Source organism: Mugil cephalus, chromosome 21 (genome assembly GCF_022458985.1).
Source record: "Mugil cephalus isolate CIBA_MC_2020 chromosome 21, CIBA_Mcephalus_1.1, whole genome shotgun sequence".
NCBI classification, from domain to species: Eukaryota; Metazoa; Chordata; class Actinopteri; order Mugiliformes; family Mugilidae; genus Mugil; species Mugil cephalus.
In genome coordinates this window covers 10,867,503-10,892,345 of record NC_061790.1, presented here as the reverse complement: position 1 = coordinate 10,892,345, position 24,843 = coordinate 10,867,503, and the positions used below count along the sequence as shown (strand labels likewise).

At 42.1% G+C, this 24,843-nt stretch overlaps 3 protein-coding genes across 4 annotated transcripts; 2 read left to right on the top strand and 1 right to left on the bottom strand.

The window, feature by feature from the left end:
- Positions 1-41: 41 nt before the first annotated feature.
- On the bottom strand, positions 42-8,407 carry sh3bgrl2 (SH3 domain binding glutamate-rich protein like 2). Its single transcript, XM_047573665.1, has 4 exons — positions 8,110-8,407; positions 4,590-4,775; positions 3,731-3,811; positions 42-1,934 (listed from the first exon to the last, which is right to left on the bottom strand). Exons 1-4 carry the CDS (start codon positions 8,152-8,154, stop codon positions 1,920-1,922), a joined length of 327 nt encoding a protein of 108 aa, XP_047429621.1. The 5' UTR covers positions 8,155-8,407; the 3' UTR covers positions 42-1,919.
- Positions 8,408-9,544: 1,137 nt separating this feature from the next.
- On the top strand, positions 9,545-15,730 carry lca5 (lebercilin LCA5). Of its 2 annotated transcripts, none has more exons than XM_047574354.1 (9): positions 9,545-10,172; positions 11,081-11,480; positions 11,970-12,211; positions 12,373-12,678; positions 12,778-12,915; positions 13,010-13,121; positions 13,410-13,546; positions 13,637-13,826; positions 13,955-15,730. In XM_047574354.1, the coding sequence occupies exons 2-9, from the start codon at positions 11,111-11,113 to the stop codon at positions 14,824-14,826; spliced, it is 2,367 nt and encodes a 788-aa protein (XP_047430310.1). In that variant the 5' UTR covers positions 9,545-10,172; positions 11,081-11,110; the 3' UTR covers positions 14,827-15,730. The 2 variants fall into 2 exon arrangements, with proteins under 2 accessions (XP_047430310.1, XP_047430309.1); XM_047574353.1 differs by having other exon boundaries at positions 13,634-13,826.
- Positions 15,731-15,842: 112 nt separating this feature from the next.
- fam167ab (family with sequence similarity 167 member Ab) lies at positions 15,843-21,989 on the top strand. The gene is made up of 3 exons (XM_047574355.1): positions 15,843-16,005; positions 19,391-19,880; positions 20,484-21,989. The coding sequence occupies exons 2-3, from the start codon at positions 19,521-19,523 to the stop codon at positions 20,745-20,747; spliced, it is 624 nt and encodes a 207-aa protein (XP_047430311.1). The 5' UTR covers positions 15,843-16,005; positions 19,391-19,520; the 3' UTR covers positions 20,748-21,989.
- Positions 21,990-24,843: the final 2,854 nt, after the last annotated feature.

Here is a 24,843-nt window from a genome sequence, read left to right as displayed (position 1 = left end):
ATATGCACATTTAAAAAAATAAAATAAAATACGTACAGACGGAAGAGAAATGAAAACAGTATAATCTCCTTTGTTGTGCAAAATAACCAATACAGTAACGTGTCATTAAATTCAGACGAAATAGCGTAACCAACCACAGACAGAGAAGCGTGACATTTACACATTTAGTCATTTTGTCAGTTAACAAACGTTCTGATGATCTGACAATAAACTGAGGAAACAAATCAGCAGAAACGGGAATGTTGACAGAGCAACCGCTGACAGCAGTACATTACCCAACTTGCCTTTATACCAGAGAAAATGAGATTTACTTCCATACAATGGCACGACATTTAGGGGAGGATGCAAGGCTGCGTGAGTTTGTGTGCGTGTGCTTCATGTGTAAATATTAAGGGTTCAGCCAAGCACCCATCCATGTTAATTTAATAGGGGAGTCATATAGAAAAAGTGCTCAGTGTTTGGGGAAGTGAACAGACACAGGCTGCCAGCACAGAGGTTTGGAGCTCTGCTGTTTTATTATCTCTGAGTAATACTTTTGTCTTTCAGATTCTCTGCCAGATGAAACATGGAGTAATTATATGAATTATACCCCTCTGGCTCATGTGACCCAGATAACAGTAACCAAGCTTTGTCTATAGCAGATCGCGATCAGAGGATAAATCTGCTGATCGTGTGATGCCAGCAAATCCCATGAAAACACAAGACAAGTCTGGTCGTGTACTGTGGAATTCAATTGTTATTTAAATCTACGAACCGTGTGCCAAATTACTGCACAAATCATTCCAAAATTATCCCCTACTGCTCTACTCACTAAAACCAAATATGCGTTAATCCATTGATTAATATGGACCATACATAAGCTGTATTTGCTTCTGTTTTAATGATGTGTCCTAAAATCTGAGTGGGACTGAATGCCTTAGAAAAGCTGACACACACCTGCTGAAACAGCAGTTTTGTGATGTAAAAAATATCAAATAAGGGAAAAAAATCAGACCTTTTCCACCGTTTCAGAAGAAAACAAAACATAAAAAGACTGGTGACAACAATCCCTCTGATCTTCATCTGTTTGGTTCTGGGATGGAGAGACGTACGTTTAGCTAAAACTTTGCAAAGCTACTTCTACTAGGAGGGGAAATGTGCTGAAGATGGTGGTCACAGCATGTTTTGCTAAATCACTGTACAAAAATGGATTGGTGTCCCATTGGCTTGATTATTTTTTACATCACAAATGCCCAAATTCATGACACGTGTGCTGAAAATAATAATAATAAAAAAAAAAAAAACTGAATGACATTGTACTTAAGCTTTAAGCCAACCAGTTTGGCAGTGGAAATATAAACGAGCAACGTGTGTTTTATTGGTGGTGACAGACTAGTCTATTCCAAGCATTTTGTCTCATCTGCCACACATGCACACACAAACACTCTCACAGTCAGGCAAAATGGCAAAGCCTTTGTGTCGTTTCAAGCTGCGCTCGTCCACTCCCCTTCACACAGCCTTCATTAACAGCTGCTGATTGAGACGGACGCGCACAGTAAGGCGGGCACACACATTCAGCTGTGCATTTGTGCGACGTACACTGGACTCGATCAATTCTCACACCACCAACTGCATCTGGATACAACCAAGGGTACCAATTCGAAGCCGGAGCTGCTACGCGGCCTTCTAATCTGCGTGGAGTTTATGCTACTTTGTTTCCAAATAGCGTTTGCTGTCACAGTGTTTATAAGTGTAAAAAGGAAAGCTAATCCTCCTCTTCTGTGGCTTCTGGAGAGTCAGACAGTTCTTGGAGACTGGCTGATGGTGGAATGTTGTTTAAGGAGGTGTTAAAGTCAGGAGAGGTCATACCAGGAGAAACCAGTTTGGCAAAATGCTGGCGTTTTCCAGGTTTCCTGCATGACACGTGTCAGCACCTGGATCTATGACTCGGAATCCTGGAAAACAAAATAAACAAATGTTAGCTTTGTCTATTTACCGTATTTGTGATAGATAAAATCCAACGTGTGCTCTGTCTTAATCTGGTTTGCCAAAAATTATAGACAGCCAGATGGCCCCGCTAAACATGAAGAGTCTGGAGTGCTTCCAGACTGAACAATCCTAAATTATCCTGCTGGTGTAATCAAATCACTTGTAAGTGAGTTATCCAATGAACATCCAGAGGAGGGACAGAAAAGGATATGACCAGGGGAAAATCCAATAAATAATCCTTAGTGATGCTTGGAAAGAGGCCCTTTTGATATCTGACAAATGAATCACCACATACTTGCTGCAAATATGTATTCTGTCAAAATCAAGACTGTGTTTTGCATCTTGTCAAATTTAATGCAATGTTATTAAATTCAACAGATTTCATGATAAAGGGCAGTTACAGTTTAACTAACCACCGCTTTGAGAGGCTCTGATTGCGGCCGACACATGAAACACCACGTACATCTTTTGTTCCTCTCACTTCACATGTGTTAAAATAGAGCAGCTCTTCATCTAAGGTCTTGAGTCTCCAATCAATCCAAATTGCATAATTGCATTTAGCCCCTAGCCGTCACATTTTGGAAATCTTCTGCATTCTCACGTGTGTGTATATATGTTAGTCCAGCTGCATATGAGCTAGAGAGCATAATGTGGGTTAGTTAGCTATGGACACAGAATGATCTAACGGCAAATGCGTATTTTCAGGGCTGAGATTCTCAAACCATTACAGTAAATACCAAAGTATGTAAAGAAATTCACCACGCCGATAGTGGGCCTAGAGTATCAGTTGAACTTGGATGGTTTGTGATATTTTCCTCTGAAATAAAGAGCAGTATTGGCATAGAGAGCAAGGTCTATAGTGAATTATACCTTACAGACTTTAATTATAAAACTGAGCTCAGCCTACATGTGAACTAAAGCAATATTTTTATGTTCTGCTTATTTCATTCAAAAAAAAAGTGGGGCAGGAAATATATAAAATGGCTACCTAAGCAACCAGAGCCTGGAGCGATTGCTACAAAGCGATGGGCAACGTTTGGATTATTTTACATGTTGATGGGGGTTAAGGAGAGCACACACGAGAAGCAGGGATGTGGTGACAGGAGACCATGTAATGCAAATTCAATCTGGCAAGCTGAAGCAATTATAGGTGAGAAAAAGGCTGTTGTCGGTAAGAAGTGGGTGGATAGAAACTTTAACGAAACTTGATTTAATGTTTGCCGCAAGGAATTCCTCATGTTGATAAGAGGCCTGGAGTGTTTTATTTACTTCCAGAGGCATCTGCTTGCTTCACTTTGGAAATTTACAAGTGGGTTACCAAGGCAACTGGAGGTTGAAACATCCACTAACAACTGTCGGCCTCAAAGTGATCGTTGAGGAGCGAATTACTTTATGTGTGGACGGTTGTTAGCGTTTTCATCTGAAATCAGCACGAAAACTCTTTAACTCATCACAGAAATGGGAAGGTGATCTTCCTTAGAGAGTTGATATCTTGGTGTTTGCTGTATAGACTGATGGGAAAAGGCCACTGAATGTAGATAAATGGGATTTGGTGTTTTTAAACTATGTTCTTTCAAAAAAAAAAAAAGCTAACATGCATAAAGGATATCAATACGTCATGTATCGGACAGCTTGCAGAGACTAGAGCTGCTGACAGAGCGCTGTGCGTGTGCAGACGGTGGCGTGAGGAAGTTTGCAAACCGCACTGGATGTTTGATTTACCCTACACCACAGACAGCAGTGCGTTTCCGTGTTCACTTACTTTCACAGAGGGCTGGGAACTGAGCCCAAGGAATGCAAACACGGTGTTGTTCTCCTTTGACTGGAAGAAGTCCTCATAGTCCTGGGGGAGGGAAAGAAATGAGGATGTAAGGGTTTACATAATCTCTACAAATTTGACATGTGGTTGTAAACATCACTGCCAAATGGGCCTCGCCTTGGTGCTTGTAATTTAACTCCGTGACCATGACACTGCAGTGCGATGCTGGATTACCTTGGCCAGTGAGAGTGGCGATAGGCAGAGCAGATAATCCGCCCCAACCGTGAAACTGGATTACGACAGGATTACAGAGCAGCGCAGGCAACATAAACTGGGATGCTCTAGCTCGTCCAACTCATTCACCAACACAGGAAGTTAAAAACTGTACTAATTTTAGTTCATGTCAGCCCTAGTCACATTTAAATGTATTTTCCAGGTCTCTAACCTCAGTTTTTATTATTGAATACTAAATGTATCATGTTATTGCATAAAAAATCTCACTTTATTCTTAATTTTCATAAAATGTATTTTTGATGCAGCAATTATACCTATACATGTATCCCCACTATATAAAACAACACAGTGTTAGCTTAGGGGTTGTGCTAGTCAGCAGAGCAATAGTATGGAGCAATTGGGGGAAACCTTGCAACTAGCTGATTTACAAATTATCCACTTCTACCTTTCTGATCTGTAGTAACAGTGTGGGTGAAAATGTTTGTCACTGGTGTCTCCAGATCCGTATTTGCTAAAACACGGCCACTTTTGCTTCTGTATCTCTTTTGCTACTACGCCTGCACGTGCAGCAGAGCTACTCAACAGAGCGGCGGTGATTCTAAAAACTACAAACTGATGCCAGTCGTACCCCACAGTAGCGATCCTCGTTGAAGATCTGCGGAGGCAGTGGCTTGCCCTTCTCCGGCTGCTTATCCCTGGGGATGTTGCGGTACATCCAGAGCCTCTGCTCCTCCATCATGGTTATGTCTACTTCCTGGAAGCTGATCCGATTGGCCTCCAGGAAGCCCACCACCGCCTGCTGATGCTTCTTTATCTGGAAGGTCGGTAAAATGGATTTTAAAAAAGAGAAAAGAAAAAATGGGAGTAAGAAGGGTGGAGAAAGAGTAGTGGGGGAAACTATGAATTAAGATGATTCATAGAAAGACGAGTGACAATGAAACATTACTACCATGCCGCCTTGCTAACAGCATGGTACAATCTAATATTTCATTCAGTTCCATTTTATGTATGCTGCATCTAACCCAGTGTGAATTATGGTACATTGCATATAAAGTGCAGTCAGACGCTGTAGTGTGTTTGTCTCTGTGAACTTGGCCCAGCAGTTGGGTTTCTAATACTCTTCTGCAATGACAGCTGGTAAACTGACACTCATCAGAGAAACCTAGAGGGGCTTTCTCTCCCACACATACTGCGTGGAGTGCCCTGTACGCGCTACATCCACATTGCCACTGTGTGTGATAAGCACATTTAAGAAGGATTATTGATTAGTGGAAGGGCTTAGGTTTGAAATTAGAAAGACGACATCCTTTTCTACTGCATGCCTTCAATCTTATTTCTCGTTAGATTACAGGAGAGGTTATATATAGGCTACAGTTAGGGCTAATCATTTATTAATTAACCAACCATTTACTTTAGTTATCATTCCGTTAATTAAAGGGATAGATTAGGACATTAATCTACCATTAGACATGACATCCTGCCCTTTGGACTGCACTCCAAACACAACGCTGTGACATATTTGTTCAAAGGGCTTGATCAACAATTCTTCATTTATTAGCCGGCTATCGTGAGACCATGGAGCAGATTTTTCCAGCTGTGGTCTAGGACGGATGAGCAGACCTATCCACCCAGGGACACTGCGTGCGACCTAGGCTGCATGCCAGTGTTTGTGAATTTTTGTGGGAAAGAAAGATCCGAGCATAATTTTAGAAAACTCCCACACTGGATCGTAAACACACATTAGACGCAGAGATGCACGAAGCGGCTCACTTAACCCTTCAACTCTTGGCGTTTGTTGATTTCTCAAGTTTAAGGGATTGTTGAACCATTTTTCATCCATCCATCTTAGCCTGTATTATTTAAAAAACGTGGTTCTGGATTCACTTTGTTCATTCATTTGTCGTGTTTTGTCTGCTTTCTTTTTATCTTTAGTCTGTGTAATCTACCATGGTGACACAAATTCTACTAAGCACTCATTAACATCACAAAAGGGCGAATGATTAAAAGCGAGGGGGGACGCGACACAATGGGAACACACACACAAAAACAACATCTTTTCCTAGGGATTACATCTTTGATGCAGTAAAGTTGTGCAAATCTATCCTATGTGTGAATGAACAGGCGTGTGGATATGATTTAAAGGACACTATGAGCCACAGTGATGCTATTGTTGCAGCTTAAAGACAGTAAGCAATTGTTCCAGAGAGCTATAGACCCAAACAAGACTGCAAGCTTCTCCGTGTGTGTCCATAAAAACAGCTTAATCTGGGCTGCTGAAGCCCACATGCAGGAAAACTACTGTTTTTAAAGAGACAAACAAGCTGTTTTACTCTGGATGGAGGTTAATCCTCCATTTAAAAACACTGTTGAGCGGCGCACACTTGGATGTCATGGTGCTGTTGAACAGTACAGATGATACGGTCGCCCTCTGAGGTGAAAGGCAGGCAGCGTGCCTCTAAATAATGAACGAGGTGCCCCCTGTGTGAGAAAGTGTATGTCAGGGGGCTGGATGAGCTCAGATTTTATGTGTATGCGTGTGTGCATGCAGGAATTATGGCATGTAAACACCAATATTACAGTATATGTGGGAGGGGGGATTAGCTCAAGTTTAAAAGAGAAGTAATCCTTTAGGTACAAACAGAGAGACAGAGGAATACACAATCTAATATGTGTTTTCCCCCCTCACATGACCTCCCCAAAAACATTTTTCCATTCATTAAAACCTACGTTTTGAGCACATATTGCCCAGTGTGCAGTACGTCTGATGAGATTTACTGAAGAGTGGGTCGTAACCTAATTTACATCTCATCCATTCTGTGCTGGTAACTTCCGCCCCACTAATCTACCGAGGTTAAACTGCTCATTTTTCACAGGGGCACGCTGTCGTTTTTTGATAACTCTCGTTCTTTTTCTGCTCACGTGTAACTGCATTTGTTTTTGTTCTTTTCCAGATCCCATCTTCACTCCCTCCCGCCGTCTTCTTCCATCTCGCCCTACTTTGACACATCTTGCCCCCCCCACCCCCAAAATAATAATAAATCAGCTGCAGCATCCAGTCTCACTTTTCTTCTTCGTTCTATCACTTGTAACTGAATTCAAAAGCCTTCAGAGTGAATTACACTCACATGAGCTCTACGCTAACTGACCCAAATGGCGAACCAATCCAAGCATGAACTGTACTTGTGTGTGCCTCTTGAATGTATGTGTCATGGTTAAAAATAACTCCTCTGTAAACGCTCAAAGATTATGCTGCCCTGATAAAATAAATATATTACTCATTTGTGCCATTACCTAATTCTATAAGCATTCGTGGAGGAGTGTTGTTTGAGGATTTTTCTGCTCACACTCACTCTATCAGCTGGGTTTGTTTTTCCTCTCTGAGGCATGTGCCTGTTGTGGCCAAAAGGCTCATCAAGGCTTTGATGGTACCCTTTACATTCTCCATTATAGTACTGACTGATATCTTTAATTTATTTATGTGCACGTGAAAAAAAAAAGAAAACTCAAGAAGTTATTAACTTCAGCACTAACCAAAACCAATGGCAGATGTGGCTTCTAATGAAATAGACTAACTGTTGAATAACTGCTGTTCCTTTGTAGGAACAATCTCCTGGCTGGGGAAACGTTGTTCCTGCGGCCAGGGGATGGATCAATATTTAGTATACTGGACAAAAAGGTCACACGGATCATAAAAGGCAAGATGAATTGTGCAAAGTAAAACTAAAAGCCTGGAATGGGAACTTGAAACCTCACTCTGAAATGTGGAGTATGAAGTCCTCTTGCTCTCTCTGTATATATATACACACTCATAACATCTGACATCTTTTTTACTGGGTTTGTTAGGGGTTAATACAGAGTAAGGTGTTATTTTATCCACCCTTTCACTTTCTTGAGGGAGTAGATAGATAGATAGATAGATAGATAGATAGATAGATAGATAGATAGATAGATAGATAGATAGATAATCTGTTTGAGAGGTGCCTGTTTATTTCACTGCTTGTGATGAGGTTTAGTACGATTACATAATTGCATTCAGCTGATAAGCCCATAAAGATTAACATTTTTTTTTTTTTTTTTGCATTTCTGCCTGCATTCTTTTTTGTAGATAACCTATCAACAAGTTATACGACACATTTGCAAGCACTTACCGCGAGAGACCCAGTGGAGGATGCGATGTAAACCTTGATGACCATTTTAATCCCAAATTAATGACAGTCGGTCGGCAAACAGTTTCTGTCTGCTAGCGGCGAGCCGCGTTATTATAATAATAATTTCTTTCTTTTTTTTTTTTTTTTTTTTTTTAAGTAAAGAACGGATTAAATCAGGCGCTTGGCTTCATATGAGAGGACGCACGCGTTTCCAGTATCTAAAGTGAGCCATGATAATAAGGCAGCTGCCGGCCGTGGCGCTCAGAGACTCAACTGAACAGACGCAACAAACTCCACGCGACACACCGAACTTCCGCTATGACTTGAAAAATAAAACAACCATACAGTCAAACGCCACGACGCTTGCAATTAGAATTGCAATTCAATTTTTAAATTTGTAAAATAGTGGGGAGAAAAAATATAAAAACTAATACTTATTTTAATTTATCTTTCTTCTGTTTTTTTATGAGTGCTTACTTTTATGTTGAAGCTACGATGACAAAATAATTTCCTTCGTGAATCATTAAAGTCTGTCTAAGTAAGTCTAAGTCTAAATAATCAATAGGCACATGTCTAAACAAAGTATAAACACCATTTCAAATCATTTTATAAATAATTAAACTGATATGAGGAACTTTCTATATCGTTTCACGTTACGATATTTTAGTGTCAATGGGTTATTTTGAAAGGGATTGCACTTCCTGCCTCTGATTTGTTTGGGATACCGTATCCTCCCTTGCTAATTTCAGGTGGCTGTTTTGAAAAACGGACTTAAAGTCCTCCTCTCGATATAAGTAGTGTTCTTTCAGTGTCAGTGAAATATTTAATAATTAAAGAGTAGAGATCAATTCTGTTATTTGTGAAGGAGATTGACAGAATCTTGTGAATTTACAACCAGGCCAATGTGCATTTTCGTACCCTCTTAATACAAATTGAAGGTATTTAAAAATGTTTCTCTTTTTAAGATGGTATGCTGTTCTAGTGAAGGTCGTGGCTCAGTTGTGCCTTTTTGTTTCCACACAGTGTGTTTTGCCTTGTGTTTGCTGCCATTAAAATAAGAATTATTATTATATTTCCCTCACAGATATGATCCTAAAAAAAATAAGCACCATAGTATTATAGTTGTGTTTATTTATTGTTTAGCTTGATCTTTATCTCGCTTTCCATCGTTTGTGCCATCAAAAGTTTGGATACACGCCTTGTCATTCAATCCAATGAAAAAGTGTGTCCAAACGTATGACTGTAATAAAATTTGTCAGAGCTGGTAGCATTCCAGAAATGTTGTGAATAGTATGTTTTTCATTTCTACATAGACAGTAAACAGTATTTTCTTCATAATTCGTATTAAATGTGGAAGTAACACGCACGACAGCGACACTCTGGTAGCAGATAGGTACTGCAGGGGCTGCTGCGGTTGCCATGGTGCGGCGTCAGTGGCTCCAGCGGCTCCAGCGAAGCAAACCACAAGGAAACGGTACCAGGAAGACTCTGACCAGCAGCACTACATTCTGCTTGCGCTGTTCTATTTTGCCGTGGATAGTTACACGACAGCGAGTTTTAAGACAACAGACGTGACAGTATTTCCAAAAACGGGTCTAACGTTAGCTAAGTTAGCTTAAGTTCATGTTAGCTTGGTAACATCGGAAGCTATGCTGCTAACATTAGCCGATCCAGACTGAACAACTGCCGAACTGCCTCTTTCATAGTTTATTCTCGTGTTCGTGAATTTAATATTATATATATTTATATGTATATATTACATGTACGAGGAAAGGGCCCACGGAGTTGTACTGTCAGCTTCAAGTGCTACATTTTGTTGCAGTCTAACAACAACAATGCACATGTCAACAGCAGATGGCCTACCTTAATCCAATCAGTTCCCCTGACACGGAGCGGGCCACTACTGCAGCAGTAAGACATGTTTTTCTATATATTTGTTTTTACTGCCGTGTTTGAGATCGACCGAAGGGATTTTCTCAGGAACACGGAGACTGTTAGATATACTGGCAACTTTCCACGGTGTGGATGAAGGTGACAGAAGCGACAGGGATGTGATATAAGCGGTGAGTCGCCCCTTTACTTAATATTATTTAGCCATTTTAAGATGTTGCGTTACAGTAGATGAAGTAAATTTTTCATGTTGTTTGTTATATCACAATGAGGACAAAATCATGGAGGATTTATTTTTTATATTATCAAACGTTTTTATTAGAATAAAGTATAACTATATTTATTTGGATGAGAGGTGATTATATAAAGGTTATATAGGTAAACGAACCTGTTGAACAATGTTAAAAGCATGTATGTCCTCAGTTATGGGACCTCTCTGCCCTGCTGGACCTACAGTGATGCTCTTTTCCACTGACAGTGATGTTGCTCTGGCTACTGGTGTTGTCATAGTTACCTGCAATCTAGTGATTGTGCTATTGTCTGGACTGATGAGGAAACAGGTGATATCTTGACCTGTAGGTTCTTTCTCCCTTCACGGCATTATTTTTGAATCACGTGTCTATTCTTCCAACTTATTAAGGTTGTTTGATCTCAGATGGAGGATTTCTGTCCTCAATACTGTAGCAAGAATACGCTTTATGCCTTATATATTAAATTTGCAATACTTATTTTTCTTAAAATGGATCACCTTACCTCATACTTGATGTAACTGCAACCCGAAGTGTCTTTTCAGTAAGTCACCAGAGCAGACAGGGGCAGTGCAGTATTTGTTTAGTAGAAGCAGTGGTGTGTAATAGAGATATCATACTTCATTCAGTCTCGTGGAAAATTCCACCTCATGCGTGTTGTCGCTTAGTGACCAAGACACACAATACGGAAAACCTGAGAGAAACCAGTTGGCCTAGCTTCTTATAATTGGTTTTCTTGGTATCCCCATAAAAAATGTAGAGATCAGTCGATTTTACCGAGTCTGCAGGTGAAGTGCATTCTGTGCAGTAAGTCAAACTCTGTATTTTTTCAGATCGGCAGCCCACACCTTTAAAGTAATAACATGGAATCTGAAAACTTGACTGACCCATATCAAGACAACCGGGATCTAAGTCGCCAGTCACTGCAGAGTACAAGGAAAGATTCTCGGGCGTCATCCGTGCAGAAACACAAAAAGAAATTCGGGGACAAGATCCACAGTGAGGAGGAGAGTAGATCAAAAACCAGAACCTGGCATTCGGATCCAGACCGGGACCAGATATCAGACGGAGAGGAAAGAAAAAGTAACAGGTCTTTTTACTCTGATGATTATGAGAATGAGTCCACTTCAGAGCACTCAAGTTCGCCATACTCCCAGTCCCGGACTCCTTCGCCTTCTACACAAAGAGGGGTACGGGCAAAGAGGACTTCTAACAGCCCTCTCTACAAGATGGGTATGTAAAGTAGAATCAGAAAACTTTATTAATCCTTCAAGGAAATTGTTTTGTTGCTGTTGCTGCCTTAAAGTGACAGTTGCAAGGTGACAGAGACAAATACAGATAGAATAAAACAAGCAATATAAAAAAATATTTTAAAACAAAAGGAAGATGCTTAAAAAACAAATATTGTACAATTCTCCAGTTTGTACAGAAGGAAGTGGTTGTAAATAAATTAAAAAATGTCTTGAGTGTTAAGAGTGTTAAGAGTAACCAACACTCAGCCGGAGTTATGAAGTTTGATGGCCACATCCTTTGCTGTCCAGGTGATGGCAGTGTGAGGCAGATTTTATCATGGGGATTCCTGTCAGAAGAAAAAGATTTTTATGGACAGGTTCTGCCACAGCGGCTGTTGATTTTGTTTAGCCTCAATAACGGCCTGTGAAAGTAAGTTCTGTCATTACCTTTTAAACATATCTATGTGATGTTTATGTCATTACCTTGTAGGTGGTGTGGGGCGTCGGGGTGCGCCTCGCCCACAGCGACCAGGTGGCCAACTCCTGGCCCTGCAGCATCGTAGGGGAGTGCGTTCACAAAGCCAAGAATCCACGCCACCTAAAGACCTGGACCTGGTGACGAAGCGGATGCTTTCAGCCCGCCTCCTGAAGATCAATGAACTGCGTAATGCTCTTGCTGAACTGCAGCAGCGCACTGATGAACTGCAGAAGGAGAATCGAATTCTCAGACAGGTATTCCTGATTCTTCAGTTTGGGTTCTGAGACCATGAAAGTCAGACAACAGAGTTATAGGGCATTGCTGATATTTCAACCCAAGTAAAGAATCACAAACCCTAACCTCAAATTTCCTTTTCATTGTCACGTGCATGTTAAAAAAATCATCTTCGCTTCAGCTTCAAGTGCGCCAAGAGAAAGCCCTGCAGCGCTACGATGACACAGAGAGCGAGATTTCCCAGCTACTGTCACGCCACTCCAACGATATCCATGTGTTGCGTGAGCGACTGAGGCGGACGCAAGAGAGGGAACGGGCAGCTGAGCGGCGGTCGAAGGACAGCGAGGAGCAGCTGCAAAGGAGTCAGGGGACCATTGCACGGCTGAGGAAGCTGGTCGACCAGAGGGAGCTAGCAGCCAGAGATGAGCTAACGCGCAGGCTAGAGGAGGAGAAGACACGGGCCCAAGAGGCAGAGCGGAAGATAAAGGTGCATTTATTGTTATTTTTGTTGTCATGAAGCAGACAGAGCGTACTGTCATTGTACAAAATGCAGAAAAGAACAGTCGGTGTATGTGTGTGTTTGAAGGAACTTGAGCGTAGCATGGAGCTGACCAACAGCAGTTACCAAAGGCAGCTGGTTTCAGAGAAGAAGAAGACCATCACCGCCCAGGAGGAAATCAAGACTCTGCAGGAGGAGCTGGAACGACTGACTAATAAACTTAAGGTCTGTACACACACACGTAACAGTAACTGGAACCAATCTCATAATGGGCATGTTGGCCATTGTTTTCATTTCCATTTTGTCAATTTCTTATCAGGAGAAGGAGAGGGAGCTTGATACTAAGAACATTTACGCTAACCGCATGGTGAAATCCTCTGTGAGAAAAGATGCAGACAGTGCACAAAGCGGACAAGGCACAAAGCGGATTGGTAAGACCTTAACTGTTGGCTGTTAAAGCTTATTTGTACATGTACAATTGAGTTTATGAATATTCTCCACAAATCCATTTAGCTTCTATTTGTTCCTGTAATTATAGGACATGTAATTGTGGTTTCCTGTTTTCTGTATCAGTTTTATTTTTTTCAGTAAAAGCTTCCTTATCTGTTGCTTTTAAAAGCCTACTAATGATAATATACTCTGCTGTCTGACTACCAGAACAAAAATTACAGACGCAGATGTTCATAAAAATGATCACTCTAATGTATTCTTACATGTAGTCCCCAGTAGGAGCAGCACCAAGGCAGTACAGACTGAAGACAGGATGTTAAGTCTGGATTTCCCCTCACCGCCCCCCGCCCTCACTGAATCCAATGAGTACAGTGAACAGGCACCTGATGACTACCTAACACTTAAGGTAAAGCATCCGCAACTTCTTCTGCCGCTCGTCTTTGGTGTCATTCACCTCTTACACTTCTTTCCCGCAATTAACTCATGTCAACAGCAGCTGGACAGAGTTCACAGACAGGTGGAGACAGAAGACAGTCCTCAAAGCCAGGAAGAAGAAAAAAGGAGAGACAAAGAAAAAGTCAGGGAGAAGGAGTTGGTGAAGGGGAAGATCCAGGAGAAAGAGGAGAAAGAGCAACTCAATCAAGAGCTGAATGTACTCGAAGAGAAGGCAAAGACGCCAAGAGACGGTAAGGACAAGCCAAAGACAAGTGATGAGTGTATATATTTGTAATATCTCTTTACATATGTATAGAAAAATGACAATGTCTGTGAACTGTCAAGACTTACTGAAATGTGGCACACATTATGTTCACAGCTCTGGGGAAAGAAAAAGAAGAGGATAGAAAGGGAACCAGTTTCATGTTAAACCAGAAAGAGGGAAAGAACTTCTGGAAGCATGGTCACGTCCAGGATGAGGTTGAAAAATGGAACCACGAAACACTGGCCACCGAGCAGGCCGCGGAGGAAGCACGGCGTAAAAAAGAGCTGCTGCTGGCTAAGATGCGCGAAATAGACGGTCAAAGCCAGGGCTACGTGTTTCAGTCGAGTCCGTCTGAGGCCAGCAAGGGAACCGCCGACCATACGTCTCCTCGCCCTCCTGAGCAGAGGAACCGTAACGCTCCTGTTTTCACAGACTCGGAGGAAGTGGGAGGCTTACGTGCAGGAAGCAGAGAAAGTGGAAGGAGGAGAGCTGGCATAGAGGGTGGAGCAGTTACCGGGGCAATAGGGAGGAGGGCACTGCGCACTCAAATCTCCAGTGATGACTTAGCATTCGGAGGCTACGCGCCTTCGTTTGGACATTCAGCTTCCCGAGCTTCCCCTGGCTTCCCTCCACCTCCGCCCAAGGAGGACAGGGACTCAGCATTAGAAGCAATAGGCATTTTCAACCTCACGGAGACAGAAAAGGGATTCGGGAAGGAGAGGAAGTCTAGCCTCATGCAGCAGCTGTTTGGCGCCCAGGCTACGCCTGCTGGTGACAGTGAGAGTCCCTCAAATAAAATGGAGGTCCTCAACAGTCCTCCAGCCACAAACGGTGTACGTTCAAGAAGGGAAGGACTGCTCAGCTTCAGCTCGGGGTCTTCCACTCCTCCCGCATCCTCCATCAACACCATACATGTTGCGGACAGCCGACCTGCCTACCGTGCCATCGCCTCATTTGATGATGACATAGAGGAACTCACTTTATAGCACTGGAGTTTAGACTGGAGGTAGTGAAACAAAAACTGAGCGAACGCTATAGAATCCCAAATAACAAATATCCCAAATTTGAAATCTCTGGGACATATATAAAGTACTGGTAGACAGCATGAACGGTGTAATCCTTCATCTCATTTCCTGTTTTTCTTGTAAAGCACAGACCAAATACATACAAAACACAAGGAATACAGCCGGTTTCTGCGCCAGTCACGCTGCATTTCACGTAAAGCTTTGCCAGGTTTTGCATGGACGGCGCTTGTTGTGTGATCCTTCTTTTATCAAGAAAAAGTTGTCGTATATTGCTCTTTTTAGTAGTATAGAGTTCATGCCATGCATCTTACTGAAGATGACAATCACACTTTGCAAACTTTGAGTACTCATGGAATATCCGGTGGATTATATTAAAATGTCATATATCATTTTTTTTTCTTCTGCAGAAGAGAAATGTTGATGCCCTACAGTTTATAGAAGTTTATAGAAATAGAAAAACCTCCCTGAACACCAGCTCACTTGTCTCATGCACTAATATACCTCAAGTGAAGGTAGCACTACCAGCTTAAAGACAATCAGCACTAAAGCAAAGGTTGTAGGAGAATCTGCAGGCTGCATATTTTTATTTTATGTGTTTGTTGCATTATGAAAAATCGCCACACTATTACAACACTCTTCATCAGTAAACTGTAAAATTTATATTAGATATTTATGTTTTTTTTGTGAAGATGCTTTTTCTATTTATACTTAGCAAACTATTTTGAATAGATTTGTGATATAGCATTCGTGTCATGAATTTTTCACATTTTGTACTCTGTGTGTGTCTTTAAATTGTTAAGGAAAAAAAGAAAAAAAAGTGTGTCTGTCGTATTTTTGTTGAATGAAAATAAATGTTTGTACCACAGTGACGCTGTTGCCATATTCATGCGGCGGGAAGTCTGCTCGGGATTCCTGGGACGTCTCCAAGCAACCACAACCTGACGCAACCTCCCCGCTTTCCCCGCCCCTCCCCGTCCCTCTCTCCGGTAGCTCTGTGCTCAAAAACAAGTGGACCGCAGAGCAGAGAGAGGGGGATAATGTCAGAGAGGGAGACGGCGGCCGGTGGCGACTCTCCTCACCTCGTGTGGCTACAAGGGTTCAGGATGACTGGTCGGACCGGGGCTGGGAGACTGTTGGAAGGTAAACGAGCTTCGTGTTCAGGTGATGCCGCTGGTGCGTCACTTCGCAGCGCGCAGGAGGAACGTGCTCACAATATAATTCACTCGGTTTATCCGCGCGCGTCGTGCGTTATCGGGAGTGTTGATCTGACTTTTATTTATTTACATTTTTTTTTTTAACTGCATGAAAAAACACTTAGTGGGATGATTCATCATCTAAATGTTAAAAATTTAAATAAAAAAAATAAAGAGAAAAAGTTGTCTGGAATTATCAACTTGAACACAAACCTATACCAATATAACAATTTTAAGAGTTGTCTTTAAATTTCAAAACGTTTTACAAAATGCACGACTGCATGAAATTATCTGGGAATGTTATACTGTGTATGCTGTTTTTGTGTCTATTTTTATTTTTTTTTTTTTGTAGCTACTTTATCTCCTTTTAAATTGCCCCCTGAGAACAAATAAAGTAAATGAGTTGAATTCATTAAGGTCATGTTATGAATAGCTACAAAAGAAAATAAAGCATTAATGTAATGACAGAGTTCAGTGCTGCTTACTGTCTCCACATAATTATGTTATGACAGGATCTTTTTTTGTCTTGCATATGGTGACCTGATAGTTAAGTGCCATGTGCATACCCCATATAACAATGTAGACATAATATTTAGATAAGATAATCCTTTTTAATATATCCCTTGTGGAATATTGAAGAGGGGGTGTAATTACAGGGGATAAAAAGGAAAGTCCTAACCTGGTTAAACCACTGTGCCTTTATTTCGAAAATTACAACCTATTCGATACCACTAAAACCTAATGTGACGCACTTTGGAGTAAAAAGATAAAAATAAAAACTTTTTTGAAATATCTATTTATTTATGATTGGTAACCGTGTTATTAAGCTTCTGTTGCCGCAACCAGAGAGTCCAATAACCTGTAATGACCGGGTGTTCGTGAACAGCTTTTGTGTTCACATGAGACTCGACATTTTCTATAATGGCTCTGGAACTCAAAACCTCTGAAAGGAAATGACTCGAGGGGGGGCAGGTTATGCTATAGATTACAGGATCTTACATGAAAGCCTGTAGCTACTCCGCGCCGTTGTTTGTTATGTAGACATGACATGCATCTTCCAGACAGGAGAGCCAGACGTCCAACGAGCTGTTCAGCCAGATGAGGTTTTGGCGTCCCAGAGTCCGACACCACAAAAGAAATTTTCATTGGCGCGGCAAGTGGAGTTTGAGACCAGAGGAATGTGATTGGTGATTGTAAAGTCAGTTGGTTGATGGGGACAGATGGTGTTCTTCCCTTAAGATTTAATAGAGCTTTTACATGCAGGCTGCATATATTCAGGAGGCTTCCTTAAGAGGCAAAGTTCCTGCTCCTCTATTCTAAAGTGTTTGCGTTCAACAGCCATTAAGATGACGGTTGGGGCTTCGCGCCGCTTCGATTAAAAACCTTTCACTGCTTCATAATGAAAAAAAACGTGCGCGCACGCACTTTTCCGCATCCCTTAAAACCTCCAGACTTGCACTCCTTATTCACAGTCGGTCTGAATCACTTCCTCACACGCTCTTTACAAATTCTTTGAAATGCATCCTGCTTTAAGGCTCTCCTGTAACAGCGCGGCCTCCAGAGAGACATTGATTCCTGCAGAGAATAAAGACAAGATCTATTCCCGGGCATTCATAAGTCAGCCACTCCGCACAGTCAGAGGTCCGTTTTGCAGAGCGGCCAAACCCTATCATTAGATACAAGGGCAGTGCCTTCACTGCTGGGCTGCTGTGCCCATTATGGAATAACTGAGTGCTAACCACTTACTGAGTGCTTAAAGACCTTGTAAGAAGACCCTGAGCAGAAAGTCAGCTTCTGCTGCCCTTTTTTTTACCAGTGTGTGTGTTTTAACCATCTAGCTTTTGACTTTATTTCCTAAGTATGGGTTTTTCTCTAAATGCTTGTGTTTGTTGAATCCAAGTGGTGGCATTTTGCATGGGTGAGAAAAAGTATTGGCCTGTCTACAACTTTGCTCCAAATATCTCTTCACTGATCGTGATCGCCAGAGGATGAGTCCTAGTGACTTTGTCGACTTTTCTTGTTGTGCCACCTGCAGATTAAAATTCTCTCTCACCCTGTGAGATATCTCAGATGGATTAGCGGTAAAAAGGTGCAGACATTGACAGCTTTGAAGAGGATATGTCCAAACTAGTCTCCTTGTCCCCTGTGTATCACTTCTTACTCGACAGTGACAGTGGCGTTTGTGGGTTAAGCTAAATATCCTGCTAACTATTTGATGGATTATCATGAAATGTGCCGGATCGGTTAAATATTTTAATTTATGCAGCATTGCTGTCTGAGTCTAAAGACTCTGCTCAGAGCTAATGATATTCCCTTCTGTCTCACACGTCGCTAATATTGTAATTTAGTTTAGTGCAAATGAGTAAGTTTTAGCATGCTAAAAAGCTAAACTAATATGGTAAATACCTGCTAAACATGTCACATGTCACTGTAAACACATTTCCAACACATTAGGCTCTTAGTTGTTAATTGGTGCTTGGGATCAAACTGTAAGAGTCTCCCAGTCACTGTCCCTTATTTCCTAGTTTTGGTCTGACACTGCAGGTAAGTTACGGTAATAAGCCCCGTGGATGTGAGGTGGAAAATTGCTGATTCATTTGCGGCGTCTGTGCTGTTGCCATGGCAACAGTTTGTTTCCTTCACATGAAAGTCCTGGAGGTGTCCTCCCTTGGTGTGCTGATCCTTTAATATGTCACGCACCGATCAGCCACAACATTAAAACCACTGACAGGAGATGTAAGTAACATTGACCATCTTGTGACAATTCAAGTACCAGACCACACACCCCCACTCCATAGCAATGACACTCCCTGATGGAAGCAGCCATCCCCAGCTGGATGCAGCCTGAGACACACACACACACACACACACACACACACACACACACACACACACACACACACACACAAACACACAAAACAACTCAGAGAAACATGAAGAAAAGCACAAGGTGTTGACCTGACCTTCAAATTCACTAGATCCCAAATTGATCAAGTATCTGTGGGAGGATCCACAGAGGCCCCTCCCCTCAACCCATAGGACCCAAAGACCCCCACTAACAACACATTGTGTTTCCAGACACCACAGGACGCCTTCAGGAGACCTGTGTCCATTCTCTGATGAGTCAGAACTTTTGGAGATCGACACAATATTAGGAAGGCAGTCATAATGTTATGCCCGATCGGTGCAGAGGGCAAAAGTTTAACAGAAGCCAGAAATAAGGACATGTTTTATACATTTTGAGTTTTTTTTGGGATATAATCTAATGATGTCAAAACTCAGGTTTGAAGATCGCTGCCAAACTCGTAACCCGTGTCTGTTCTCCTGTACAGGTCTGAAGATCAGCTGGCAATGATCCATAAAATAAATCTTTGAAGACAGACAGAGCAGCAAGAGGAAAGTGGATGCTGGAAGGCCGCCAATGAAGACCATCCACCTTTACATTTTCTACTCAGAAGATTAATGATGGACGCGCACCCACCTCCACAGATCGTGGTGGACAGGGCGAGTGAAGCAGAGTGTGGGGAAGGTGTAGAAGTGTCTGCAGACGACCATCTGACCACCTTGAAGGCCTTGGCGGAGAAGCTAAGACTGGAAACCAGGAGGCCTTCTTACCATGAGTGGAAAGCCCGGCTAGAGGCAGAACACTTTGGAGAGCCGGGAGCCGGGAAAGATCCGATCCAGACGGAGCCCGAAAGGAAACCGGTCACGCCCAGAAAGGCCGTAGCAAACTCGGATGTGATCCAGTGCAAGCTGTCATCGGGTGTACTGAAGGGATTCAAAAACATCGACGAAGCTCTCGCTTGGCTCAGAAGAGAGCTGGTGAGCCTCAGGTTCTTTATATTACACAAATCTCTCATTCGTTTTCAAACAAATTAGTCTTGGCTGCGGGAAGCATTGTGTGCGATTCAAACACTTCATGCTACTTAGCTTATTACAATTGAACAAAGCACACAGTGTTCATTCAGCAGCCAGAGGAGCCCCGTTCACATTAGTGAGCGATGTTGATTGTGACTCGGCAAACAGAATCTGACGTTTGTTGCGCACGGTTTCTGAAAGTCTAATAATTTCCACTCAGCTCAGTTACTCTGCGCATTCAGCCGTAGGGTTTATGAGCCCGGGCCCAGCGCACAAAGAGGCACCGAAGGTTGCAGACTCGCACAGCAGGTGGCCGCAAACATTTACACAAAGACAGCAGACCAAAAATCAGAGACAATGCTGAGAAAATAGTTTGTGGCTGTCCCCCTGGGAGTTTTCTTTTGGGGTGTTTAGTTTAATGTTCCAGGAAATCCCGCTGTCCTATGTGGGATAAAAAAAGCTAGAGAATGCAGACTCTCTGCTCAGCTCAACGTAAAGACCGCGTTTCGCCAGTTTCCTGCCTTTCTACCCTGTCGTTTTTTTTTTTCCCCGTCTCCTCTTTCGCAGACGGAGATGCGCCTCCAGGACCAGCAGCTGGCGAGGCAGCTCATGCGGCTCCGGAGCGACATCAACAAGCTGAAGATCGAGCAGACGTGCCACCTGCACCGCCGAATGCTCAACGACGCCACCTTCGGCCTCGAGGAGCGGGACGAGCTGTCGGACCTGCTGTGCGAGTGCCCCGTCACCCCGGGCCTCGGCCTGTCGGCCCCGCTGAGGCTCATCGGCGTCACCAAGATGAACATTAACTCTCGCCGCTTCTCGCTCTGCTAGTGCCGGCGATGCCGATTTGAGCAAACGAAAAGAAGAAAATCACTGAATACAGATCTCCCTGTGTAATGCTAACCTTGCTCTAGTGCAGCCACGGCCATATATCATGTAGTGGTGAAGTCCTTTGTGCACTTCTTAGCGATGAACCACGTTGTTGTGTTACAGTCCCTATAATCAAAGTGTGAGGTTTAGGTAATGTATATTATTTACAGAGAAGACCGTAGGAAGTCCATAGACAGTGTTTTTTGCCTTTAAAGTATACACGGCAGCTATAAACAGCAACCTTCCCGTCTGAAAACACATGCAGCATCATCATGACTTGAAACAGAGTACTTGCAGTCTTAAGAATATTTGTGCCACTTTTTTTATTCAGGTTTTATCAGTACGGACTCCATTGTTTTATTCTGTGTACTTTTGTAGATCCAAGTCGATATTTATCAAGAACGGGTGAAAAATCCGTAAAATCTGTTTCTATTAGGTACAGACCTCTGTATGATGCTTTCAGTGACAGTCAAGTGGTTTGTTCGCTGCGTTGTCCTTTCAAAAAAAGACGCCTTACCATTGATTCTGATTGTACTGTACACTCTACACAGGTCTCATTTAGTGAATGGTAATGTCAGTTTATTTTGTGAAATCTGATGGAAATGATTTATTCTTTGTAATGATTGTCAGATTGCACTAGTTTCTGATGTTTTCCGGTCCTTAGCTTAAGTTGAGCTCTGGGTTCTTCCTCTTGCTCTAATGGTCCTCATTTGAGACGCCATCGTCTGTTTGAAACTAAAACATGGGTGAGTGTCATGGCTAAACACTCAAGTATGATGTGATTATGTGGATCTTGTTATGACCCCTCTAGTTATGTTGTTGTTGCGGTTATAATTGGATATATTGTTGGAAGAAGAGTTTTTTTTATAACAATAAATTGGGTTTTCTTTTGAAATAAAGCATAATTCAAGTATAGTCCAACGCACAGGCCGCACACTAGGAAAATGAGTTTAAGGGCTTGAGGTGCCCCTCCTCATGGTTCAGATACACTACAGTACAATACACAAACACAGATTTTAATCCCTGAACCCCATCTTTAAATGAATTTGTTTGAAACAAAGGTACAGAGGGAACAGATTGCCTCTTATAACCACAATGAAAACGTCTACTACTGCACAGATTGTTCCAGCTTTACATGATTAGCCTTCTGGACCAACACAACACTAGGCTTTTGTCTCATCTAGTGCCGTCCCAGTTGCACAATGCCACCTGGCAAGAAAAAAAAAAAAAAACTACTGATGTGCCAGCTTCATGTTGTGGTATTAAGCCTATAATCACCTGGAACATACCTTCAAATGCGTCTGTTGAAACAGGATGTTCTCAGTGGTTCACTGTCAGTACTAGTGTGCTTTTACGGATGTACTGGAAATAAATGATCCGTCGAGAGATTCCAGCTTCTCTGCATCTTAATTTGCTGCGGCCACAACAAAATATTCGAGATCCCCCACAGTCAAACTGGCACTGTCACATGTTAGACAGAAGGAGTATTGTTAACACACAGTAGGGCCTTCATAGGGTTAAGGGGGATTATGGTTGTTATTGCAAAATATGCCAAAAACTATCCAACATGTGTCCCCTTCCTACGGGTCTTCCTTGCCACAGAGACACTGCAGGGAGGTCGCAAAATCTTAGGTAATTTTATATATATATATTCGCCCACAATTTTCCCCCACAAATTTAAATTTCTTTAAATACACATAACCATGAATCCAACATATTTTAGTAAAGGGATAAACGGAGGCAGAGGACGTTATCTTTCAGTCAGCACTTCACTCATTTGCATCCCATACAGTACACCACACTAGACCTGTCCACCTAAGCCTCCTGTACACAATAGGACCCGCCCCTATTGCCGCTGAGCCAATCACAAGGTTGCATATTACACGCAAAAGGCCAAGAGAGCCTATTCAGTCCCCCAGATGAAATTAGAACTTGAATCTGTCAATTCTTTTCTCTGTTGTGTATACCAGTCAAATATGTTGCACGGCCACCCTACTGTTGACCTTGTTTGAAATACAATAAAATCAGTATTGGAAATTGTGTTATTTGAAAAGCTTATTACTTAATGCAAAAAATGAAAATAATGTTTATCTATAAATAGCACTAGTTCGAGTTTAATATAGTAGGTAGGAGGTTTCTACTTAACCTCTTATCAGTTTGGGGTCCTCGGCCTAAAAAACGCTGAAGACCCCTGTTTTAGGCTGTTTAAACACTGGGGGCTAATGCTGAAGTTTCTGAGGGCGTGTAAGTTTTGATTAAAGATCAGACCTTCATATCTTGCTGCAAGTGTGTTTGTGCACAGATGTTTTACAAAAAAAAAAAAACTGTTCCGCAGGAGACATTAACTAAGACATTAAAATTTTGACATTGTGGAAAAACACGTCCTAGTCTTAGCTGTTGTTGGCTAGCATCCAGTTAGCTTAGCTTAAATTGAAAATGGAGGAAACTACCAGCCTGTATGTCTCTATACCAGCACCTCCAAATCTCAACTAGTGTAGTGAACATACTGTCATAATCCATCCATTATTCTGCTTGTCCTGTAGAGCCCGTCCCAGCTGTCACTACTAACACACAGGGACAACCAACCATTCACACTGACGTCCAACCAAGACCCACCAGCTAACCTAGCATGCACGTCTTTTAGCCCATAAAACAAAGTGTTAAGAGACAGCTCTAAAAGCAGCCACAGACCATTCACCCAACTGTCCAGAAAACCAAGTATTTCACCTGAAATATCTAATTATTATTGCCGCTCTAATGGCTTGTTCAAATATCTGTCATCTGTGCTCAATGGGCCTGAGCAGATCTGGGTACGTGTGAAGACGGGATGGCGGGGTCACGGGTTTCCGCATGTGAGTCGGCGTCCCCCCTCCGCTGATCCATGCGTCCCTCTCCATCTGGAAGGGCATGAAGAAGTGGCATGTCATGAATGACTACTGCTGAGCCGGAGATTTTCATGCATGAGCTCCGGCTTTATTTGGGCTTATTGCTGCTGAAAAACACAAGTGGGTTTGAGCGAGAGGCTACCAGAGGGGCTGTTAAATACGTTTCCTCACAAGCTCCTCATGACCAAGAGGGCTTCGTTTAGTCTGTGGTACCGTCTGACTTTTGATTTATTTGGCCGGGGCAATTAACCTCTCATCATTCCAGCCTTTTAATGGAAAAAAATACCGCTTTAGGACGCACCCAAAGAAAATTTAGTGCTGTTCATGAACATTTGGGAGCTCTTGCATGGTCTTGCTCTCTTTTCCATTCAATAAATTACATTTTGTTCAGGGGACACATACGGCGCAACTTGATGTCACAGGGGCTGGATCAAAAATACAATAGTGTATTAATCTATAAATAACAACTTCTCACGCTTTCCCTTTGTTTTAGTGCAAATAAGTCCATAATTAAGTGTGAAGTGTTAAGTATTAAGTGTTTAGTGTTTAAATTCAATGAAGTGCACTATTACAAAAAAATTTAATCAACAACCGGATATCTTTTAAGAAAAAGGAGTGCAATGCAGTGTTGCGTTACGTCCGTAACTCTTACTAAATCTGTGTGAACCTTAGGAAAAGCAGTTACTTTTATTGGAAAATTTGCAGTTAATGTCTTCAGTGTCATTTTCGCACTTTGTAAATTCGTCCCGCGGGCCAGATTAGACCCTCTGGGGTCCCAAGGGCCGTGTGTTTCACACCTGTGCTCTAAGTGGTATTATTCTTGCATAATCAAAGTTGGTGTTGGTTGAATCCTGTATTACTATGTCCTTTATTTAACCAGGCAAAAAAACTCATTGAGATTTAAACCTCTTTTTCAAGAGACAGCAGCACAGAAAACAGAACGGTTTCAGCAAAACGCACAAAACACAAATAAAATACAAACACTACACTACACTGTAATGACTTTTATCAATGAAACCAGAGGAAAAATGTTGTGTTGTGTACAGAGGTTGTGATTGGTTCTAAAATCTACTCCTGTCCCATATATATCCCAGGGGAATGTGAAAGTGTTAAATACTGCAGACAAAATAAAAAATAATTAATAAATAAATGTTTGTTAGAGTTTATTAGAT